An 18,766-nucleotide genomic window follows, 5' to 3' on the forward strand; every position below is an offset into this window, starting at 1 on the left:
GCAACAAATCATTTCTTTTCCAAATTAATATGTATACACCAATCATTAATTTCACTTATGCATGTGTGTGTCTGCAGATAGAAAATTCCTCATTGTTTTTGTGGTAGTTAATGTGTACTGTAATATGCTACATTTATAGTTTTTAAAATATTTGTACTTAACACAATAATGCAAAACAAATTTTAACATGAAGCATTAAAGAACTGGTTGCAGGCTTTAAGTAGACTCATTTACCAAATCTGAGAGTGTATGATTATAGATTGAATAGCAAATTTTAGAAACTGAACTTTAGAAACGATTTAAAAAAAAACAGTAAAATCATATGGGGAATATATAACTGTATTTAAGATATACTTCACTATCTAATGGTTGCTAATTGTCATTAATTTTTTCTTCAGGTTCGATCTGTGGATGAGATGAATCATGAGTTTCAAGCTCTTGCACTAGAATCTCGGGGAATGGGAGAGGTAAATATTTGTAGGTGATCAGAAAATTCTGTTGGAGGATTGGAAATTCTAATAAAATTTAGCTTGTTTAGATTCTGAGCTTGGTTAGTGAAGTTTTTTGATCTGAGACAAACCAATTTTTCAGGCATCCAAAGACCATATTTACAATATCTAAGGTGGTGTCTAAGTTAACTCCAGTATCTAAGAACTATGATAAATGGAACTATAATGTTAACATATTGGGCTTGTTAGCTGATAAGCTTCAGGAAGAAGAGAAGGCAATGTAAAGATTGTGAAAAATTCTCTGCTGTTGCTTTCTAAGAAGTTATTTCCACTAACCCAAGCCTAAGGTGTTGGGGCTTTTGCAGGATTCCCGGACCCAAAGAAAAATAACAATTATAAACTGGCTGGAAATTAGGGCAATTTATTATACCCTTAGTGACATGGCTTCTTCAATGGACAACCTTAGTGGTGATGGACCAGCGGATGTGCCATGGCCTAGGAAGGAGGAACAAAAGCTTCCTTCCAGAATGAGAGGTGCAATTTTAAATAATTTGAAGTACTCTGCTGGTTAAAAATAGTCTTTTCCTTCACTCAAACTGTATTAACACCAACAGAGTGAGAGACTTTAAAAACACTATTATAAAGTCTCTTAGGAAATTCAGAGAAATGCATACTGAAAGCTAGACTTATTACTCTACTGGCTGAGGATCTGACAGTTCTGCAGCTAGCAAAGAGTCCATGTACATCGCATTAATGAAGGGCTATCTTGTCTCTTTGCTGACGTAGTAGAGGTGAAATCTGAAAAAAGGATGTTGATATTCAGGGTAGATTTAGGAGGTTATAGGAATCAGATGTAAAGATCAAATCAAAAGTGATTGGCTCATTTAGACAATATAGTGATAAATATGGGTTATTCAAATGGCACGCAGGCCACTTGATAAAAATATTCTTTGTTTTTTGTGTACTGTATCAAAACATATCGTTAGGCTTGCTGTCCTCAGCCTCATTAAGATTTATCCTATCTTAAAAAGATTGAATTTATTTTGAATCGTGTTTTCAAGTTTTTCTAGTTAAGTCTCCAAAAGTGACTGCAGCTTCAAACTCTGATTTCATAAAGGCAACTGTGAGATATTTTGCAAATATGCACCATCTATACTGTGTTGCTTGTTATGCCAGATCACTTGAAGACATTGCAAAGTAGTATTGTTTAGCTATGGTCCATTTGGAATATATTGAGAAAACTGAGTCAAGGCAGATCTCTTAAGGAGATCAAGATAAACAAAATTGTGGATACATTTATTTTATTATGGACTTAATAACCAGTGTTTTATGTAAACAGACTGTAAACTGATGCAGTGATGTTTCCTACATCTGCAGACACAAACTGTATCAACCACAATACATGTGATTTCAATGCTTTGATTATACAGCTAAAAAAATACAATATCGTTGTGTACGAACTGACATATGCTAGTTTTACTTTACACAAGTATTGAGTGAAAAGAAAAAGAAGATAGCTCTTTGTAAACAGTTACTTTTAAAATTAAACTGAAATATCAAATCCACAACAAATGATTGTTTTACATGCATGATGCACTAACTTTTTAATTACTTACCTATCTGTCTTTCAGAGTATTAGAGAAATGTCTTTTGACAATCAAAACAAACAATATTTCAACTTAATATGTTAGAGATCATTTTTGGGCACTGATCTTTCTAAGAAAACTATTATTTCTCGATGAGAAAACAAATTTGAAGTTTTAGCTGGTGAGCATTTTGTTTTTCCCAGACTGATCTGTAGTTTCTAAGGACCTTACAACCCCTAATGAAATAATCCTCTCAACCACGGGAGGTAGGGTACATTCCAGTTACTTTATCCTAACTTATATGAAATGTTCCAAAGGGGCTTCTACCATTTCTTCGGGAGCCTATTCCACATTTCTTACTTTCAGGAAGTTTGCTGTATTTTCCATAGACTTCCCTTTTCTTAATTCTTTTACCCAAGTTACACATGTTAGTACACCCTAGTTTTGTGGTGTGTTTTTGTTGTTTATTCCCTGAACTCGAGTTTTTTTTCTTGGCACCAGACTGAACACAGTATTCCAGGTGTGGTCTTATCAGAGCTGTATCAAGAGCAGATTGTCTCTTTTATGATGTGATTCTTCTGAATGTGGAAACTAAAAAACTATCAGTTTTTTATGCCAGTTGTCACTGAACACTATGGTATAATTTGTTTACTGTTTAACCAATGAACACATTGGGAAAAGTCAGAGACTAAGGGCTTGTCTACACTTGAAACACTACAGCAGCGTGGCTCAGCACTGCTGTAGCATTTCAGTGTAAATGCAACCTATGCTGCTGGGAAGGGTTCTCTCACTGGCATAGGTAATCCACTTCCCTGAGATGCGGTAGCTAGTTTGACAGAGGAATTCTTCCGTCAACCTAGCACCGTGTACACTGGGGGTTAGGTCGGCTTAACTACACTGCTCGGATGTTGATTTTTCACACTCCTGAGCAACATAGGTGGGTCAGCCAAATTTTTTAGTGTAGACCAGGCCTAACTCTTTTGCACTTTTTGTAAAGTGTAGTGTTGTAACGCAGTAGCGTAGCTGGAGAGGGGGGGGGAGGGGGGCAGTGACCGCTCCCCCACTGAGCACAAGTGGCGCCTTGTCAATTTCTTGGTGCCTTTTTAATTTTTACTCACCCAGGGGAGCAATCCAAAAAAAAGAGAGAGAAAAAAAAAATGTGACACCCACTGCGGTGCTTTTACTCACCCGGCAGTGCTCTGGGTCTTCGGCGGCGGGACCTTGACTCGCTCTGTGGGTCTTCAGCAGCATTTCCGGCGACGGGTCCTTCAGTGCTGCGGAAGACACCTGGAGCGAGTGAAGGGCCCACCACTGAAGACCCGGAGCACCACCAGGTGAGTAAAAGCACCGCCAGGTGAGTAAAAGCGCCGCAACGGGTGGTGCCTTTTTTTGATAGCTCCCCCTGTTCCTTCCACCTGGCTATGCCACGGGTGAATAGGTATACTTTTTTTTAAAATGTCCAGATAGGTTTTTCTTCCCAGTGAAGACATTGTTCCTGTTATGGTCTCTTGTTCTCATGTATGCGTTTTTTTGAATTGAATTTCATTTCCTGATCATATTCCTAATCCCCATAGGTCAATTTACTTTAGCACTTCCCATTTTAGTCTCTGCAGATTTCATTGCTGGGCTGTTAATTCTATCCTTGGGCTCATTAATGAGCCCAAGTCTGCATCAGAATTTTCCAAGCTAGTGTTTCCATTTATCATGACCATTTGTTGGCAGTCCTTCAGCTAGCTTTCAGACTGTAAGGATGGTCATATCTAAACCAATTTGAATTAATTTTTGAGTAAGACTGAATAAGGTGTTTAGCTAAATATTTAGTTCCCTTGATCCACTTCCATGCTATAATGCTGTAGTGGTTTACTTTGGAAGAAAACAAGATGAAAAGAAAAGTTTTCTACATAAAGAGATTAATTGTATTGCAGAGGTCTTTCTCTGTTGGTCACCTGAAGACTGATTACCCTTTTAAGCTGTGCCTCCAGTCTTATTCTTTGCCATTTTACCTCTGACCCTTCCTCTGTCTTTCTTCCACTTTCCAGCCACAGCTTCTGCTTATTAATTTCACAGGCTTTTCCCCCAGTTTGGTTGTCTTCCATTAGTCATTCTATTGTGACCCACCTTAGGATCACAACCTCTAGGTTAGAAAACAGTGCTATATAGTAATTGCCAGATCTCTCTCTCCTCCTCCCCCCCCCAAAAAAAGGTTGAAAATACACATCAGTATCTTAAGGATTAAGGAACAAAAATCCTTGCAAGAAAGGCCATACAGCAAGCCAGTGGCAAGCAAGGAAAAGAATGTTGGTCAGACTGCTACTGGAACACTGTGTTAAGGTCTGGTGTCAGTATTTTTAAAAGGATGTTGGAAAAATTGGAGAAGGTTCAGAGAAGAGATACAAGAATAGGTAGTCTGGAAAATGCTCCTTAAAATGAAACTAAAGAAATGTAGTCTGTTCAGCGTATCAGAGAGCACGTTGAAAAGCAGTTTAATCATATGCCATAAGTAACTACACGGGGGGAAGATATGTTACTAGAGAGCTCCATTAATCTAGTAGACAGACATAGCAATGTCCAATGGCTGGAAGCTGATGTTGGCAAAGTTCAAACCAGACATTTTTACCATTGAGGGTGCTAAACAGTTTACCCAGGGATACGGTTAATTTTGCATCACTTGGAGTCTTTTAATGACATTTAAATGTCTTTCTGAAATATATACTTGTGTTCGACCACAAGTTTATTGGGTTAGATGCAGGAATCACTAAGTGAAAGGCCTGTTTTGCCTTTGCTTCTCTGTTATGCAGCAGAATGAATGACATGCCTGTCATAGAGGTGCAGACTGCTCTTTCAGGTACCACATAAGAAATAACAAATGGGAATTTGTTTGGGTTGTTCATGTCCTTAGCTAATCACTAGCTAAATAACCACATTTTAATTATGATGAACAACATGATGTATGCTTAGCTATCAGCCATCAGGAAGAACCAGTCAGTCCCCCTCCTTAGGGAAGATTAAACCCTCATAACTTGGGCAGGGAAAAATCCTATCTATGTACTTCCATTCTCTGTGGGCAAACTCAATTGTGTTGTTAAATTGTCACAACATAAATCCAGCAAAATGTAGCATCTACCTGTTGGCATTGTCCCAGACAAATTTGGACAACCAAAGGTAGATCTGTTTGCATCCTAAAATCAGTTGTAAAACACCTTGCTTGTTACAAGGAGCAGCAGCCATGGACCTGCTATCCTAACCATTCCTGAAATACCTCTTTAATTCCTTTCCTGCGTCCTCTCTTGTGGGCAGGACTCTGCAAAAGATGAGGTTTAGTCTTCTTCTGGTTCTTGAGAAAAGTAAGCTGTCATGGGATAAGAGGGAAGGTCCTCTCTTGGATCTGTAACTGGTTAAAAGATAGGAAACAAAGAGTAGGAATAAATGGTCAGTTTTCAGACGGTAGAGAGGTAAAATAGTGGTGTCCCTCAGGGGTCTGTACTGGGACCAGTACTGTTCAACATGTTCATAAATGATCTGGAAAAAGGGATAAACACTGAGGTGGCAATGTTTTGTATCATCTGCAAATTACTCAGGATAGTTAAGTCCAAAACAGACTGCAAAATGTTACAAAGGGATCTCACAAAACTGAGTGACTGGGCAACAAAATGTATTTATCAACATTGAATTTCATCTGCCAAAGTAATACATATTGAAAAACATAATCCCAACTATACATATAAAACGATGGGGTCTAAATTAGCTGTTACCACTCAAGAAAGAGATCGTGGAATCATTGTGGATAGTTCTCTGAAAACATCCACTCAATGTGCCGCTAACAGAACATTGGGTATCATTAGGAAAGGGATAGATAACAAGACAAAAAATATCATATTGCCTCTATATAAATCCATGGTATGCCCACATCTTGAATATTGCTTGCAGATCTGGTTGCCCCATCTCAAAAAATATATATTGGAATTGGGAAAGGTACAGAAAAGGGCAACAAAAATGATTAGGGGTACAGAACACTTCCGTATGAGGAGAGATTAATAAGGCTCGAATTTTTTAGCTTGGAAAACAGACGACTATGGGGCATATGATAGAGGTCTACAAAATCATGACTGGTGTGGAGAAAGTAAATAAGGAAGTGCTATTTACTCCTCATAACACAAGAATTAGGGGTCACCAAATGAAATTAATAGGCAGCAGGTTTAAAACAACAAAAGGAAGTACTACTTCAAAGAACACCCAGTCAATCTGTGGAATCTTTGCCGGAGGATGTTGTGAAGGCCAAGATTAGACAGGATTCAAAAAAGAACTAGATAAGTTCATGGAGGATAGGTCCATCAATAGCTATTAGCCAGGATGGGCAGGGATGCAAAATCATGCTCTGAAGTGTCCCTAGCCTCTGTTTGCCGGAAGTTGGGAATGGGTGACATGGTAGGGATCACTTGATTACCACCTTCTTTGTTCATTCCCTCTGAAGAACCTGTCATTGGTCATTGTCGGAAGACAGGATACTGGGTTAGGTGGACCATTTATCTGACCCAGTATGGCCATTCTTATGTTCTGGCTGCTCTTCTCGATGAGACACTCTACCAAAAGACAATACTCCTGTGTTTTGCAAAAATCCTGCACAATGTTTGGAGTAACATTTATTTATCCCTGAATCTTTCATCACTTGGACTTTCTACCATCCCTGTCTGACCTTCAGCTAGATAATGGAAGTTATATAGAAATAGCCTCATTTGAGAGAACACAAAATAAACATGCTAGAAGTGCATGACAATTTGATGACCTGATCAGATTCTGATTTAATCTGCTCCATTCTTCCCATCAGTTTTTTGCTTTTGGTATCTGTAATCTCAGCCAGAAAAATCTCTGAACTGAATGATCGTATTTGCACTTTCTGTTGGAAGTGCCACTTTTTCTATAAACACACATTTTTTTTATAGTCTTCATAAAATGGCTTTATTTCCCTCCTGCCCTATCCTGGGACATTCAAAAGGAAAACAGTGGTGCCTTTACAGACATAGATACGGAATTTAAAGCTAGATGGGACCATTAGTTAGTAAGCCATTAAATTTCACTCAGTTACCTAGTACTGAGGAATCCTGCATGGTCCTGGAGATGTACTTCTCCATCCTCTGAGATCTGAAGTGTTTAGATCTTTGCAAACTTGTAGAAGACATAGTGTTTTGTCCCACATGAAAATCTATTATGTGGACACCTGGTGATTACTTTTTAAAATATACAAAATAGAAACAGACACTTAAGCATCTTCCATTGCAGTCTTTGGCATGAAGACACTGCACACCAAAATACTATCATGAACATAGACCCTCCTGAACACAGCTAAAAGTATGTGCTCTGTCTTTCTAGTTATTTTTCTCCCTTCATTTATGACTTTTTAAAATCCCACTGTAAGAACCAGGGATTTCAATATGAAGAATGGGGAAATGGCCTTCAAATTTAATTTAACTATTCTCCCACTGATTCTACCCACCAACTTTGTTCCTGGCTAGTAGGTTTCTGAGACATTTGAAGCCTCATTAATCCTTTAGTTACTAGAACGGAGAAGCAACTGTCTTGACTTCAGCTTTCTGACCACTAAAGAAGTGGGATCTCAACTACTCTCATTGCCTCATGGTCTTTTCTTGTTGCCCTACCAAATTCATGGCCGTGAAAAATGTGTCCCAGACCATGGAATCTTGTTTCCCCCATGAAATCTGGTCTTTTATGTACTTTTACCCTGTACTATAAAAATAGCCTATACTACAGGATAAAAGTATACAAAAGTACAGCGTTTCTCAAACTGGAGGTCCTGACCCAAACGGGGGTTGCAAGGCTATTGTAGGGCATCATGGCATTGCCATCTGTACTTCTGTGCTGCTGCTGGCAGCAGCACTGCATTCAGAGCTAGGGATCTGGACAGCAGCTGCTGCTCTCCAGCCCCCAGCTCTGAAGGCAGCGCAGAAGTAAGGGTGGCAATACTGTGACATACACCCCCCCACACACACAATGACCTTGAAACCCCCTTCTGGGTCAGGACCCCAGTTTGAGTCTCAAGGGTTTTACATATTTATATTTTGCCATTTTTAAATATGAATTCATGTTTTGTTGCACCATCATGAAATTTAAGGTTTAAATATCAAACTGTGAAATTCAAGATTTTTAAAATGCTATGACCATGAAATTTATTAAAATGAACTGTGAATTTGGTAGGGCCCTACCCATATGGTATTAGTTTCGCTAGTGCCGTTTATGTTCGTTATCCCAACTAGCAGCAGAGAGGATAGCAACAGCTTCATAGGCACTATCTGCAGACTAGGCAATATAGTGTTGCATCAGATTATATTTGTCATATTTTTTTCCACTTCCAGAAGGCCTAGAAACTTGTTTTAAATGGATCATTAAATTCTGCAGAATTAGATTAATATTCTCCTTTCAAATGTTTTCCTATTGTCCACTAACAAATAGATTTTTAAAAATAAATGCTGGGTTACACTTTTTCAGAGTGCACAAAAATTACAATCCAATGAAAACTGTATTCTTAATGTGTTTGAGAGGACTTAAATGTACACCACAGTGGCAGAGTTGGTAAACCTAGTTATATTGCCACTGATGTTTATAGTTATAAAACAAGATAGAAAAAATTATGATGTAAAAAGACTGGTGACATAGGAATGTTTTTGGTTAAGTTAAATGCAGTGTCTGCTTTCTGAAATGGCTTTGGTTTTTCTAACTTAGAAGTAGTAACTTGAGCAAACCCTATCGCTGAGGGGAATGACTGAGATTTGGAACCTTTAATCTGTAGGTCACTGGGTCAAACATGGCAGGGTTTGTAGTAAGGTAAAGGTAGCTGAACTGCCATCATGCGGATAGTTACTATCTGAAGTTTGTGGACTTGGTCCATTTCCAAGTTAACACAACCGCATCATGAAAACTACTTCTGGATTTTGTATTCTTGTTAGTTGTCTAGGCTGAAAGGCCAAGATTTTGAATCATGATGGAAACTGGAGTGTCTTCTCATCTTTAGAGATGCAACCTACTAAGTGAGGGTTGAAGAACATCAGCACATTAGTATGGGAAAGCTTCCATAGTTACTGTTCGTTGTGTGTGTGTGTTCTGGGTAACTAGTACCTGAGTCTTAGGTTGTCAGTTGGGCTCCTTTCATTAGGAATTAATTAGACACTATTTTTCACTCTTTAAATGTTGTTTAAATGTAATTTGTTTCCTTCTGTACATTTAATATCTATAGAATGTCTAAATTTAATATCTAGAATTTTTTTTGTTTCATTGATGGAGCATATCCCCCTTAGTTGTGCTGTTAATATTTTTGGCTATTTATAAGAACTATTGGTTATTTTTTGGCTATTTTAAATGAAGTAACTTCCCCTCTTAAATAGCTGTTACCTGCCAAAAAGTTTTGGGAACCTGATGATTCAGCAAAAGATGGACAAAAAGGGATATTCCTTGGTGATGAGTGGAGAGAGACTGCATGGGGAACTCCTCGTAAGTGATTGTAATACACATTTAAAGATCATTCCTGTTAACCATTATCTGAAAGTATTAGTTTTATAAAGCCCTAGATATGCATTAAATTTTAAATTGTTTTCCCTCACGTTAATTCTGAGAAATCTGTGCTGAACAAATGACAATGGTATGCCAGTAACACTTAGCGTCTCAAAACTGGGATACAAGATTTTTTTAAAAATAAATATATTCAGTTATAACTTTTAAAAATAAAACTGGCTTTGTATTTAATTGTCATGTTCTGGTCTTGCTTAATATGTTCCCCTTTATGAAATGTTAACAACTTTGCAAGTTATACTGTAAAGGACAGATTAGTAATTTTTTATTTATTTATTTTTTTTAAACAGACCATTCTATGTCCCAGCCTATTATGGTACAGAGAAAGCCTGGACAGGGTTTTCATGGAAACAGTGAAGTAAATGCTGTATTGTCTCCTCGATCAGAAAGTGGTGGCCTTGGAGTGAGCATGGTAGAATATGTGTTAAGTTCCTCTCCAGCAGATAAATTGGATTCCCGGTTTAGGAAAGGAGCTTTTGTAAGTAATCTAATGCTTTAAGCTTGCATAGTTACTTACAGCAGTGCTATGAATTCTTGTACATAGTTACGTTTTTCTACTGCATTTTTCCATTTCACTTCTATCCTTCCCTTCAATTGAGGAATGTGCAGTTCTTACCCACCACTTTTCTTTAGTTGGAAAGTCCTAACATGAAGGGGTTAGGGAGAAGCATTTGGGGAGTTGTTGGCCTTGAATAAGTATCTCAGGAAAATCATTGCATTTATTTACCAATCACCTTCAAATCCAGTCAGAAAAATAGGTACTGTACAAATCACCGGTGAGCTGTAAAAGCTCTTAATAACTATATTTAAAGCAAAATACAAAATGGCCTTTGGGCTAGAGCTTCATATTATTTGTGTTCTTAAAAACATTTCTTTGATTTTTTTTTGATTTTTTTAAAAACAGTATATAGTGATCTAATTTGTGGTGTTACTGCTTTACCAGCACCGCTATAGTTAAGGTTGAGTTAACTTTTCCATTATAAATCCCGACAATGCCCTTTTATGTTTTAGCAATTACTAATTGCGTGTGGTTGAAACTTCATAAACAAGTTACCTACCAAATGCAATTTTATTTAGAACAAAATGTTTGTATTTTTTACATGCACTATAGTGTAGAATTAGGTCATCTTATGGTGCTCCTTTTGTGTTCTGTTAAATATTCAGAATCAAACAGATTCTTTTTCCTCAGGGCACTAGAGATGCTGAAACAGATGGACCTGAGAAAGGAGATCAGAAAGGAAAGGCTTCTCCATTTGAGGAGGACAAAAACAGAGATCTTAAACAAGGAGATGATGAGGATGTTACTAAAATAAATGGCAGAGGTTTGCCAAATGGAATGGATGCCGATTGCAAAGATTTTAAGTAAGCTTTTAACTGTTTCTCAAGAAGACAAGCATATCTCTTTAGGGATACTTGCAGTTCTTGTTTGTGTCAAATTGAAACATTTATTCAGCTGTAGATTGATTCTTTTATCTCTCATCCTCCCCCTCCTGCTGTACCACGTTACTTACAGTTTCATTAGCCCACGTGTCATTTTTCATGAGAGAGAAAAGTTCATCTTAAATAAATAAACCTAGTAGTTTTTCAAAATAAATTACTACCTGCAAAAGGCATTGTATAACACATGTTAAAGGGGGCTTTAAGATGTTATACTATTAATAAATCATGAACTAAATTACTTTCTGTGACTTTTTTCTTCTTAAACTTCATAACTTTCACATCTGGCTCATGTGTTATGGAGTTAGTCCTGCAGAATTTTAATGTAACCTCTAATTTTGCTATAAAGCAGCGCATCCTCCCTGTGCATAACCTGTCGGAACCCCAATTCTGTTTCCGCACACAATTTGACCAACATGATATGATTCAGCTCCCTTCTCAGCCAGTCAGCACCATTCTGAATGCTGACGAGAGTGACATTTATTCTGTTTTGTTTTGTTTTGTTTTGTTTTAAAAGGAGAGGGTCCAAGCTTGGGAGTTGAACGTTGATCCCACTAATAACAGTCCAATCAGCCGTCACAAGCAGCCACCCTGTTTTATCTAATCTTTAATTAAACCTTTGGTACTTTACAATTACCAGATTAATCACCTTGGTATCTAAATATCTATCTAATGAATCCTTGATAATTGACATGATCATTGACAAACCAGAAAACTGCTGTTCAGACTGCTGCTTATAAGTCCATATTAATATGGATGGGAGAATGAGGAGGTACAAAACTTGAGTTAAAGATCATAATCTTTAACTTTTAATATTCTTTTCTTGGTCTAAAATTGAACCTATATATTTAAATGTTTTTGATTTTACTTTTATTTTGTTAATTTTGGAAGGCAAGGAAATGCATATTTACCCTATGGATAAGAATGAATCCTCCAGACCCATTTCTAGTCTTTTGGATAAATACATGATTGCCCATATTAAAAACAAACAAAATAACAAACAAACATGTTAATTATGCCAAAAGAGAAATCCTCAACATATTGTGACTCTGAAAAGCTACAGTCACTCCTTTGGAATGCATGCTACAGTATCAAAAATAAAACATTTTTCATTCATTTTAATAAATTGTGTATTGCACTTGCAGAGTAGATTAATTTTAATCTGTTCTGTTATTTTTCTTTAAATATCAAAAGCAATGACAATATTAAAAATAAAATGGTTTCCAAATTATTATTTTTTAAAATGACATTTTTTTATTTGCATAAGTGCAGAAAAGCATCCAAACCCAGTAAACCTCTCAAGAAATAATAGAGAAGGCTATCTAAGTGGCCAATTTGAAGCAGAGTTATGAATCCCTGCAAATAGAGGTTTATAATTGAACTATTGACACAACTTTAACTATAGCAACACAACAGCACCACTGTAAGGAGCAAACCTATCCTAACTAAATATATTTTTTAAAATGTTTGTCCTATTCATCCTGTATCTCTTGACATTTATATTAAAATAATATTTTGAATTAACTTGTGGTATGGGGTTTCTTCCTATATAATTCTTATTTATAAGTGAAATGGATATTGAAATAACCGGTGCATGAAACTTTAGTTTCTTTGGTTCCTAGCTTGTGTCACAGGCAAAGAAAAGGCAGTACTAAATGGTTTTTAATGCTTAATCTAGGTTTGTAGCCAGGCTGGGTTACTAGCTGACAAAAGTTCCCTGCCATAGTGTTGCTCTTTGTCACCATCAAAGCACGAGAGTGGCTATATGTGCTCTGGAATGAATCGACTTGTTAAAAGTGACAGGCTTTATGGTGTTTTCTTTCCCCCAACAAAAGACTGACTTCTGATTTTTTTTATTTTTTTATTTTTATTTTTTAAATATATACTGGAAAGTTCAGAGTTATGTCTGCAGATTTCCTGGAGGCGCCCATGTCTTCATTTCAGTGAGAAAAATTTAAACCTTTGAGTGCTGCAGAGATGAAAGAAGTAGGACTGACATAACACTTCCCATTTGGAAAGTGGAGTGGTGATACCTTACCAACCTTTGGCAGCACACTAGGGTGCTTTTAGTGTACAGTAACGTGGTCCACATGGCCAGGTAGTATGCTACATGCCAACATGCTGTAGATTTACACCCCAGCTTGCCAGGCACTGACTCGCCATCTAGATAAGCCCTTACAGATGATCAGCAGTTCATGTCGTTTCATTCATAAGAGTCTGGAAGCATTTTTCAGTGGGCTTTATAACGCAGGTAAACGGGTAAAGCTAAAGGTGTGCTTTTTGCTAGGTCACCGTTATATGCCTGTTAAACTGCTTACAGTAAATCTTCTTTCTCTTAGTTATATTTGTAAACTTTTTCATGTTTAAAGATTCTCCTTCAATCGATTGTAATATGCTTTGTCCATTATTGATTTATTTATCACAGCTGTAAGAGGCTATCTTTTAATTTCCTCTATGCAGTCGTACTCCTGGAAGCCGACAAGCCTCCCCAACAGAAGTAGCTGAGCGCCTGGGTCCTAACCCTAACTCCACAGAAGGATTAGGTCCGCTTTCCAATCCTGCAACCCACAAACCTCTGGTAGAAGACTTTTCAAACCCAGAAACTCAGAATCTGGATGCCATGGAACAAGTTGGTCTTGATTCTTTACAGTTTGACTATCCTGGCAATCAGGTACAAATGGACTCCTCAGGAGCAACTGTAGGACTTTTTGACTACAGTTCTCAGCAGCAGGTTAGTGCTGTTCTTATAGAACTGATGGGAATGCGCTTAAAATATTCTGTGCTTTGAAGATGTTGCACTTAGTTTTTGTTCTTGATAATTAAAAATTTAAGCATAAAATTCTTGATGTATTTCACCTTATTAAACTCCTATACTTGAGAAAGTGTAGGATGGGAACAAATAAATATACTTAAATTTCCCTTTAATATATGTTGTGCACAATTTTCCAACCTATTTCAGAAGAGTCTTGGTTTATAGTATTTTATGTATAAATTCTAAACTTTAAGCATATCTCACATCTTTAATTGAAAACTTAAATGTTTGCTGTTTCATAGCTTTTCCAGAGGACTAATGCGCTAACTGTCCAGCAGTTAACAGCAGCCCAGCAGCAACAGTACGCATTGGCTGCAGCTCAGCAGCCGCACATAGGTGAGATTTTTATAATGCATAAATACTTTAGAGGTCAGTGACAAAAAGCTGACAATGTATTGTTTTGCTACACTGCTCTCAGTTTACTAAATATCAAATCTAATTCAAGTTTGCTGGTTTATGGTGTTCTAACTAGTTAATAAATAGTAGATAGTATATTCACTGGAAAGAGAAATATTAGTTATTTTGAAGAGCTGCTGTATTAGATTGTTCCTACTCTATATAACAGTTTTCCAAATTGCATTTTCAGTTTTTTGTTTCCTCCACCTAAATATTTGTCACTACACTTGTGTTCAAATGACTGAAAATTAGTTTTGCTTATGTAGAACACTATATTGAAAATATGAATGAGACTGAAAATGGGAAATACACTTATTTTAATGCCATAAAGTACCATAAATATGCTTGTTCATTAGACTGTTTGTTATAAGCTGACCCGCCCCAAGATGGTTAGGTAAAAATAGCAAAACCTGTATGACCCTTTTCATAAGTCAACCCTATATTTCAGGGGTTGGCAAACTTTGGCTCCCGGCCGTCAGGATAAGCAGCTGGCGGGTCGGGATGTTTTGTTTACCTGGAGCGTCTGTAGGCATGGAGCCCCTCAGCTCCCTGTGGCCGTGGTTCGCCGTTTCTAGCCAATGGGAGCTGAGGGGCTCCGTGCCTGCGGACACTCCAGGTAAACAAAACGACACTGTATTAGATACTCAATTCAATGATTCCATAGAGTTTAAAATCATCAAATTTTGGTGTAGACCCGTTTATAAGCTGACCCCCGCTCTTTGATGTGTCATTTTTTTTTTTACCAAAAATACTCAACTTATGAACAAGTATATACGGTAAGTGTAAGTGAAGCAACTTGTTCATTTGTAATATGGGATAATACTTAATATACCTCCCAGAGGTGTTGAGGTTAAATTAATATTTGTAATAGCCCATTTAGATCCTCCAGTAAAAGGCACTATAGAAGTGCAGAATAGCTTTTATTGTGTTGATTAACTTAATTCCTTCATAAATAGCTGCTTATCCTAGAGGTGCCCTAGCAATTGACTGGTTAAAGTAGTGTTGAATTTTGTGTTTAAAGCAGGGCTAAAATCTTTGTTTAAGACTTCAGTGTTTGAATTTAGTCTACATATTTCTTATGACTCCTGAGGTTTTTTGGACTCTTACCTGAGTTGCTGAAAGTCCAAACTTTTACTCACCAGCACTTCAGTAAAGTCTTAAGGAAAAGATAAGCTTGTTTTTTTTAATTTTTACAGCTTAGCAGAAGTTATTCTCTGAGTTCTGTTTTGTGAGGAGCTCTGTGCTAAGCATCCCCTGGTTCAATGAAACAGCAGTGCCTTGGAGAGCCCTTGGTGCATTGATATCTTAGCAAGAAGACATTCTACTCCCTTGATGCTACTGCTTGAGTGTTCTCAGGAGTCAAGGTAGCAGCAGCAGCAGCAACTACAGGAAAGCTGAGTTATCTTTGTGGAGGCATCAGACACATAGAAAAACACAAACTCTTGAGCAATAGTCAACATGGTTTCTGTAAAGGGAAATCGTGTCTTACTAATCTATTAGAGTTCTTTGAAGGGGTCAACAGACATGTGGACAAGGGGGATCTGGTGGACATAGTGTACTTGGATTTCCAGAAAGCCTTTGACAAGGTCCCTCACCAAAGGCTCTTACGTAAATTAAGCTGTCATGGGATAAAAGGGAAGGTCCTTTCATGGATTGAGAACAGGTTAAAGGACAGGGAACAAAGGGTAGGAATTAATGGTAAATTCTCAGAATGGAGAGGGGTAACTAGTGGTGTTCCCCAAGGCTCAGTCCTCGGACCAATCCTATTCAATGTATTCATAAATGATCTGGAGAAAGGGGTAAACAGTGAGGTGGCCAAGTTTGCAGATGATACTAAACTTCTCAAGATAATTAAGACCAAAGCAGATTGTGAAGAACTTCAAAAAGATCTCACAAAACTAAGTGATTGGGCAACAAAATGGCAAATGAAATTTAATGTGGGTAAATGTAAAGTAATGCACATTGGAAAAAATAACCCCAACTATACATACATACAACATGATGGGGGCTAATTTAGCTACAACGAGTCAGGAAAAAGATCTTGGCGTCATCGTGGATAGTTCTCTGAAGATGTCCATGCAGTGTGCAGAGGCGGTCAAAAAAGCAAACAGGATGTTAGGAATCATTAAAAAGGGGATAGAGAATAAGACTGAGAATATATTATTGCCCTTATATAAATCCATGGTACGCCCACATCTCGAATACTGTGTACAGATGTGGTCTCCTCACCTCAAAAAAGATATTCTAGCACTAGAAAAGGTTCAGAAAAGGGCAACTAAAATGATTAGGGGTTTAGAGAGGGTCCCATACGAGGAAAGATTAAAGAGGCTAGGACTCTTCAGCTTGGAAAAGAGAAGACTAAGGGGGGACATGATAGAGGTATATAAAATCATGAGTGATGTTGAGAAAGTGGATAAGGAAAAGTTATTTACTTATTCCCATAATACAAGAGCTAGGGGTCACCAAATGAAATTAATAGGCAGCAGGTTTAAAACAAATAAAAGGAAGTTCTTCTTCACGCAGCGCACAGTCAACTTGTGGAACTCCTTACCTGAGGAGGTTGTGAAGGCTAGGACTATAACAATGTTTAAAAGGGGACTGGATAAATTCATGGTGGCTAAGTCCATAAATGGCTATTAGCCAGAATGGGTAAGAATGGTGTCCCTAGCCTCTGTTCATCAGAGGATGGAGATGGATGGCAGGAGAGAGATCACTTGATCATTGCCTGTTAGGTTCACTCCCTCTGGGGAACCTGGCATTGGCCGCTGTCGGTAGACAGATACTGGGCTAGATGGACCTTTGGTCTGACCCGGTACAGCCTTTCTTATGTTCTTATGGGCTCCTCAAGGGCTACTGCTTCAGTGAGCTGAGACAGCCCAAAAAGGGAGCCCCTCAAGTTGAGATACTTTGGTGAAGGGACAGTGGACTCCAACTCCTGGACTCATCTCACTTTCATCCTCCTTCGCCACCTTGCTCCTGTGGTCTGGAGATCTATATGCAGTGGACATGAGTGAGTGGAACTGTTGGGGAACAGGGGGAAAGAAATGGGAAGTGCAGGCCCAGCTGAGACCTGTCCATGTCCATCCATGCTGTGGTGGCTCACCCAGGCTGTCATTCCAGTTGAGGGGCTCTCCTCTAATCTGTTAACTAGTGCAGGACCCTGAGCATCTTCAGCTGTAAGTCTCCCAGTCTCTTTTCTCTCAGTATAGCTATTTGTATTTTCACAGCGCCTAGGAGCCCCAGTCATGTATGGAGCTTAGATGCTAGGAAAGATTAGTGCTACATAAATGTTGACTGTGCATAGGTGGGTGAAATTGACTTGGCAGTTGCGAAAGGCAGGCCAGCAACATGAGGCTGTCAGGCTGTTAGAGTGGTATTAAGAATGGCCATACTGGGTCAGACCAATGGTCCATCTAGCCTAAAAGACTGTCTTTGGACATTGACAAGCCCAGATGCTTCAGAGGGAATAAACAGAACAGGTCAATTATTGAGTGATCCATCCCTGTTATCCAATCCTAGCTTCTGGCAGTTAGATGTTTAGGGACCCTTGGAGCATGGGGTTGCATCCCTCACCTCTGGGGCTAATACCCATTGATGGACTTAGTCTGCATGAACTTATTTGTTTTTTTACCCAGCTGTGCTTTTGGTCTTCACAACATCCACTGGTAATGACTTCCAAAAGTCAACTGTGCATTGTGTGAAGAAGTACTTCCTTATGTTTGTTTTAAACCTGCTGCCCATTAATCATTGGGTGACCCCTGGTTCTTGTGTTTATTCACTTTGTCCACACCATTCATGATTTTATAGACCTCTGTCGTATCCCCCCTGTGTTGTCTCTTTTCCAAGCTGAATAGTCCCAGTCTTTTTAATCTCTCCTCATAGAGAATCTGTTCCATACCCCTGATCGTTTTTGTTGCCCTCTCTGTATGTTTTCTAATCCTAATAAGGCTGTCAAGCAATTAAAATAATTAATCGTGATCAATTAAACAATAATAGAATACCATTTATTTTAAATATTTTTGGATGTTTACTACATTTTCAAATATATTAATTTCAGTTACAACACAGAATACAAAGTGTACAGTGCTCACTTTATATTTATTTTTTATACAAATATTTGCACCATAAAAAACAAAAAACTATTTTTCAATTCACCTAATACAAGTACTGTAGTGCAGTCTCTTTATCATGAAAGTTGAACTTACAAATGTAGAATTATGTAAAAAGGAAAAAAAAATACTGCGTTCAAAAATAAAACAATGTATAACTTTTGAGCCTACAAGTCCACTCAGTCTTACTTCTTGGTCAGCCAGTCACTCAAACAAACAAGGTTGGTTACAATTTGCAGGAGATAATGCTGCCTGCTTCTTGTTTACAATGTCACCTGAAAGTGAGAACGCATTTGCATGGCACTGTTGTAGCTGGCATTGCAAGGATATTTACATGCCAGGTGTGGTAAAGATTTATATGTCCCTTCATGCTTCAACCACCATTCCAGAGAACATGCT

At 38.0% G+C, this 18,766-nt stretch overlaps 1 protein-coding gene across 9 annotated transcripts in view; it reads left to right on the top strand.

Moving 5' to 3' along the window:
* The window catches only part of PUM2 (pumilio RNA binding family member 2), a 123,728-nt gene that overhangs the window by 47,586 nt on the left and 57,376 nt on the right, over positions 1–18,766 (top strand). For all 9 annotated transcript variants that reach the window (XM_045009701.1, XM_045009709.1, XM_045009704.1 and 6 more), the window contains 6 exons: positions 399–467; positions 9,430–9,535; positions 9,904–10,091; positions 10,803–10,975; positions 13,511–13,781; positions 14,105–14,198. In XM_045009701.1, the coding sequence (XP_044865636.1) occupies positions 399–467; positions 9,430–9,535; positions 9,904–10,091; positions 10,803–10,975; positions 13,511–13,781; positions 14,105–14,198 (901 nt within the window). The remainder of the gene's footprint in view (positions 1–398; positions 468–9,429; positions 9,536–9,903; positions 10,092–10,802; positions 10,976–13,510; positions 13,782–14,104; positions 14,199–18,766) is intronic.

Source organism: Mauremys mutica, chromosome 3, assembly GCF_020497125.1.
Source record: "Mauremys mutica isolate MM-2020 ecotype Southern chromosome 3, ASM2049712v1, whole genome shotgun sequence".
Classification (NCBI taxonomy): domain Eukaryota; kingdom Metazoa; phylum Chordata; order Testudines; family Geoemydidae; genus Mauremys; species Mauremys mutica.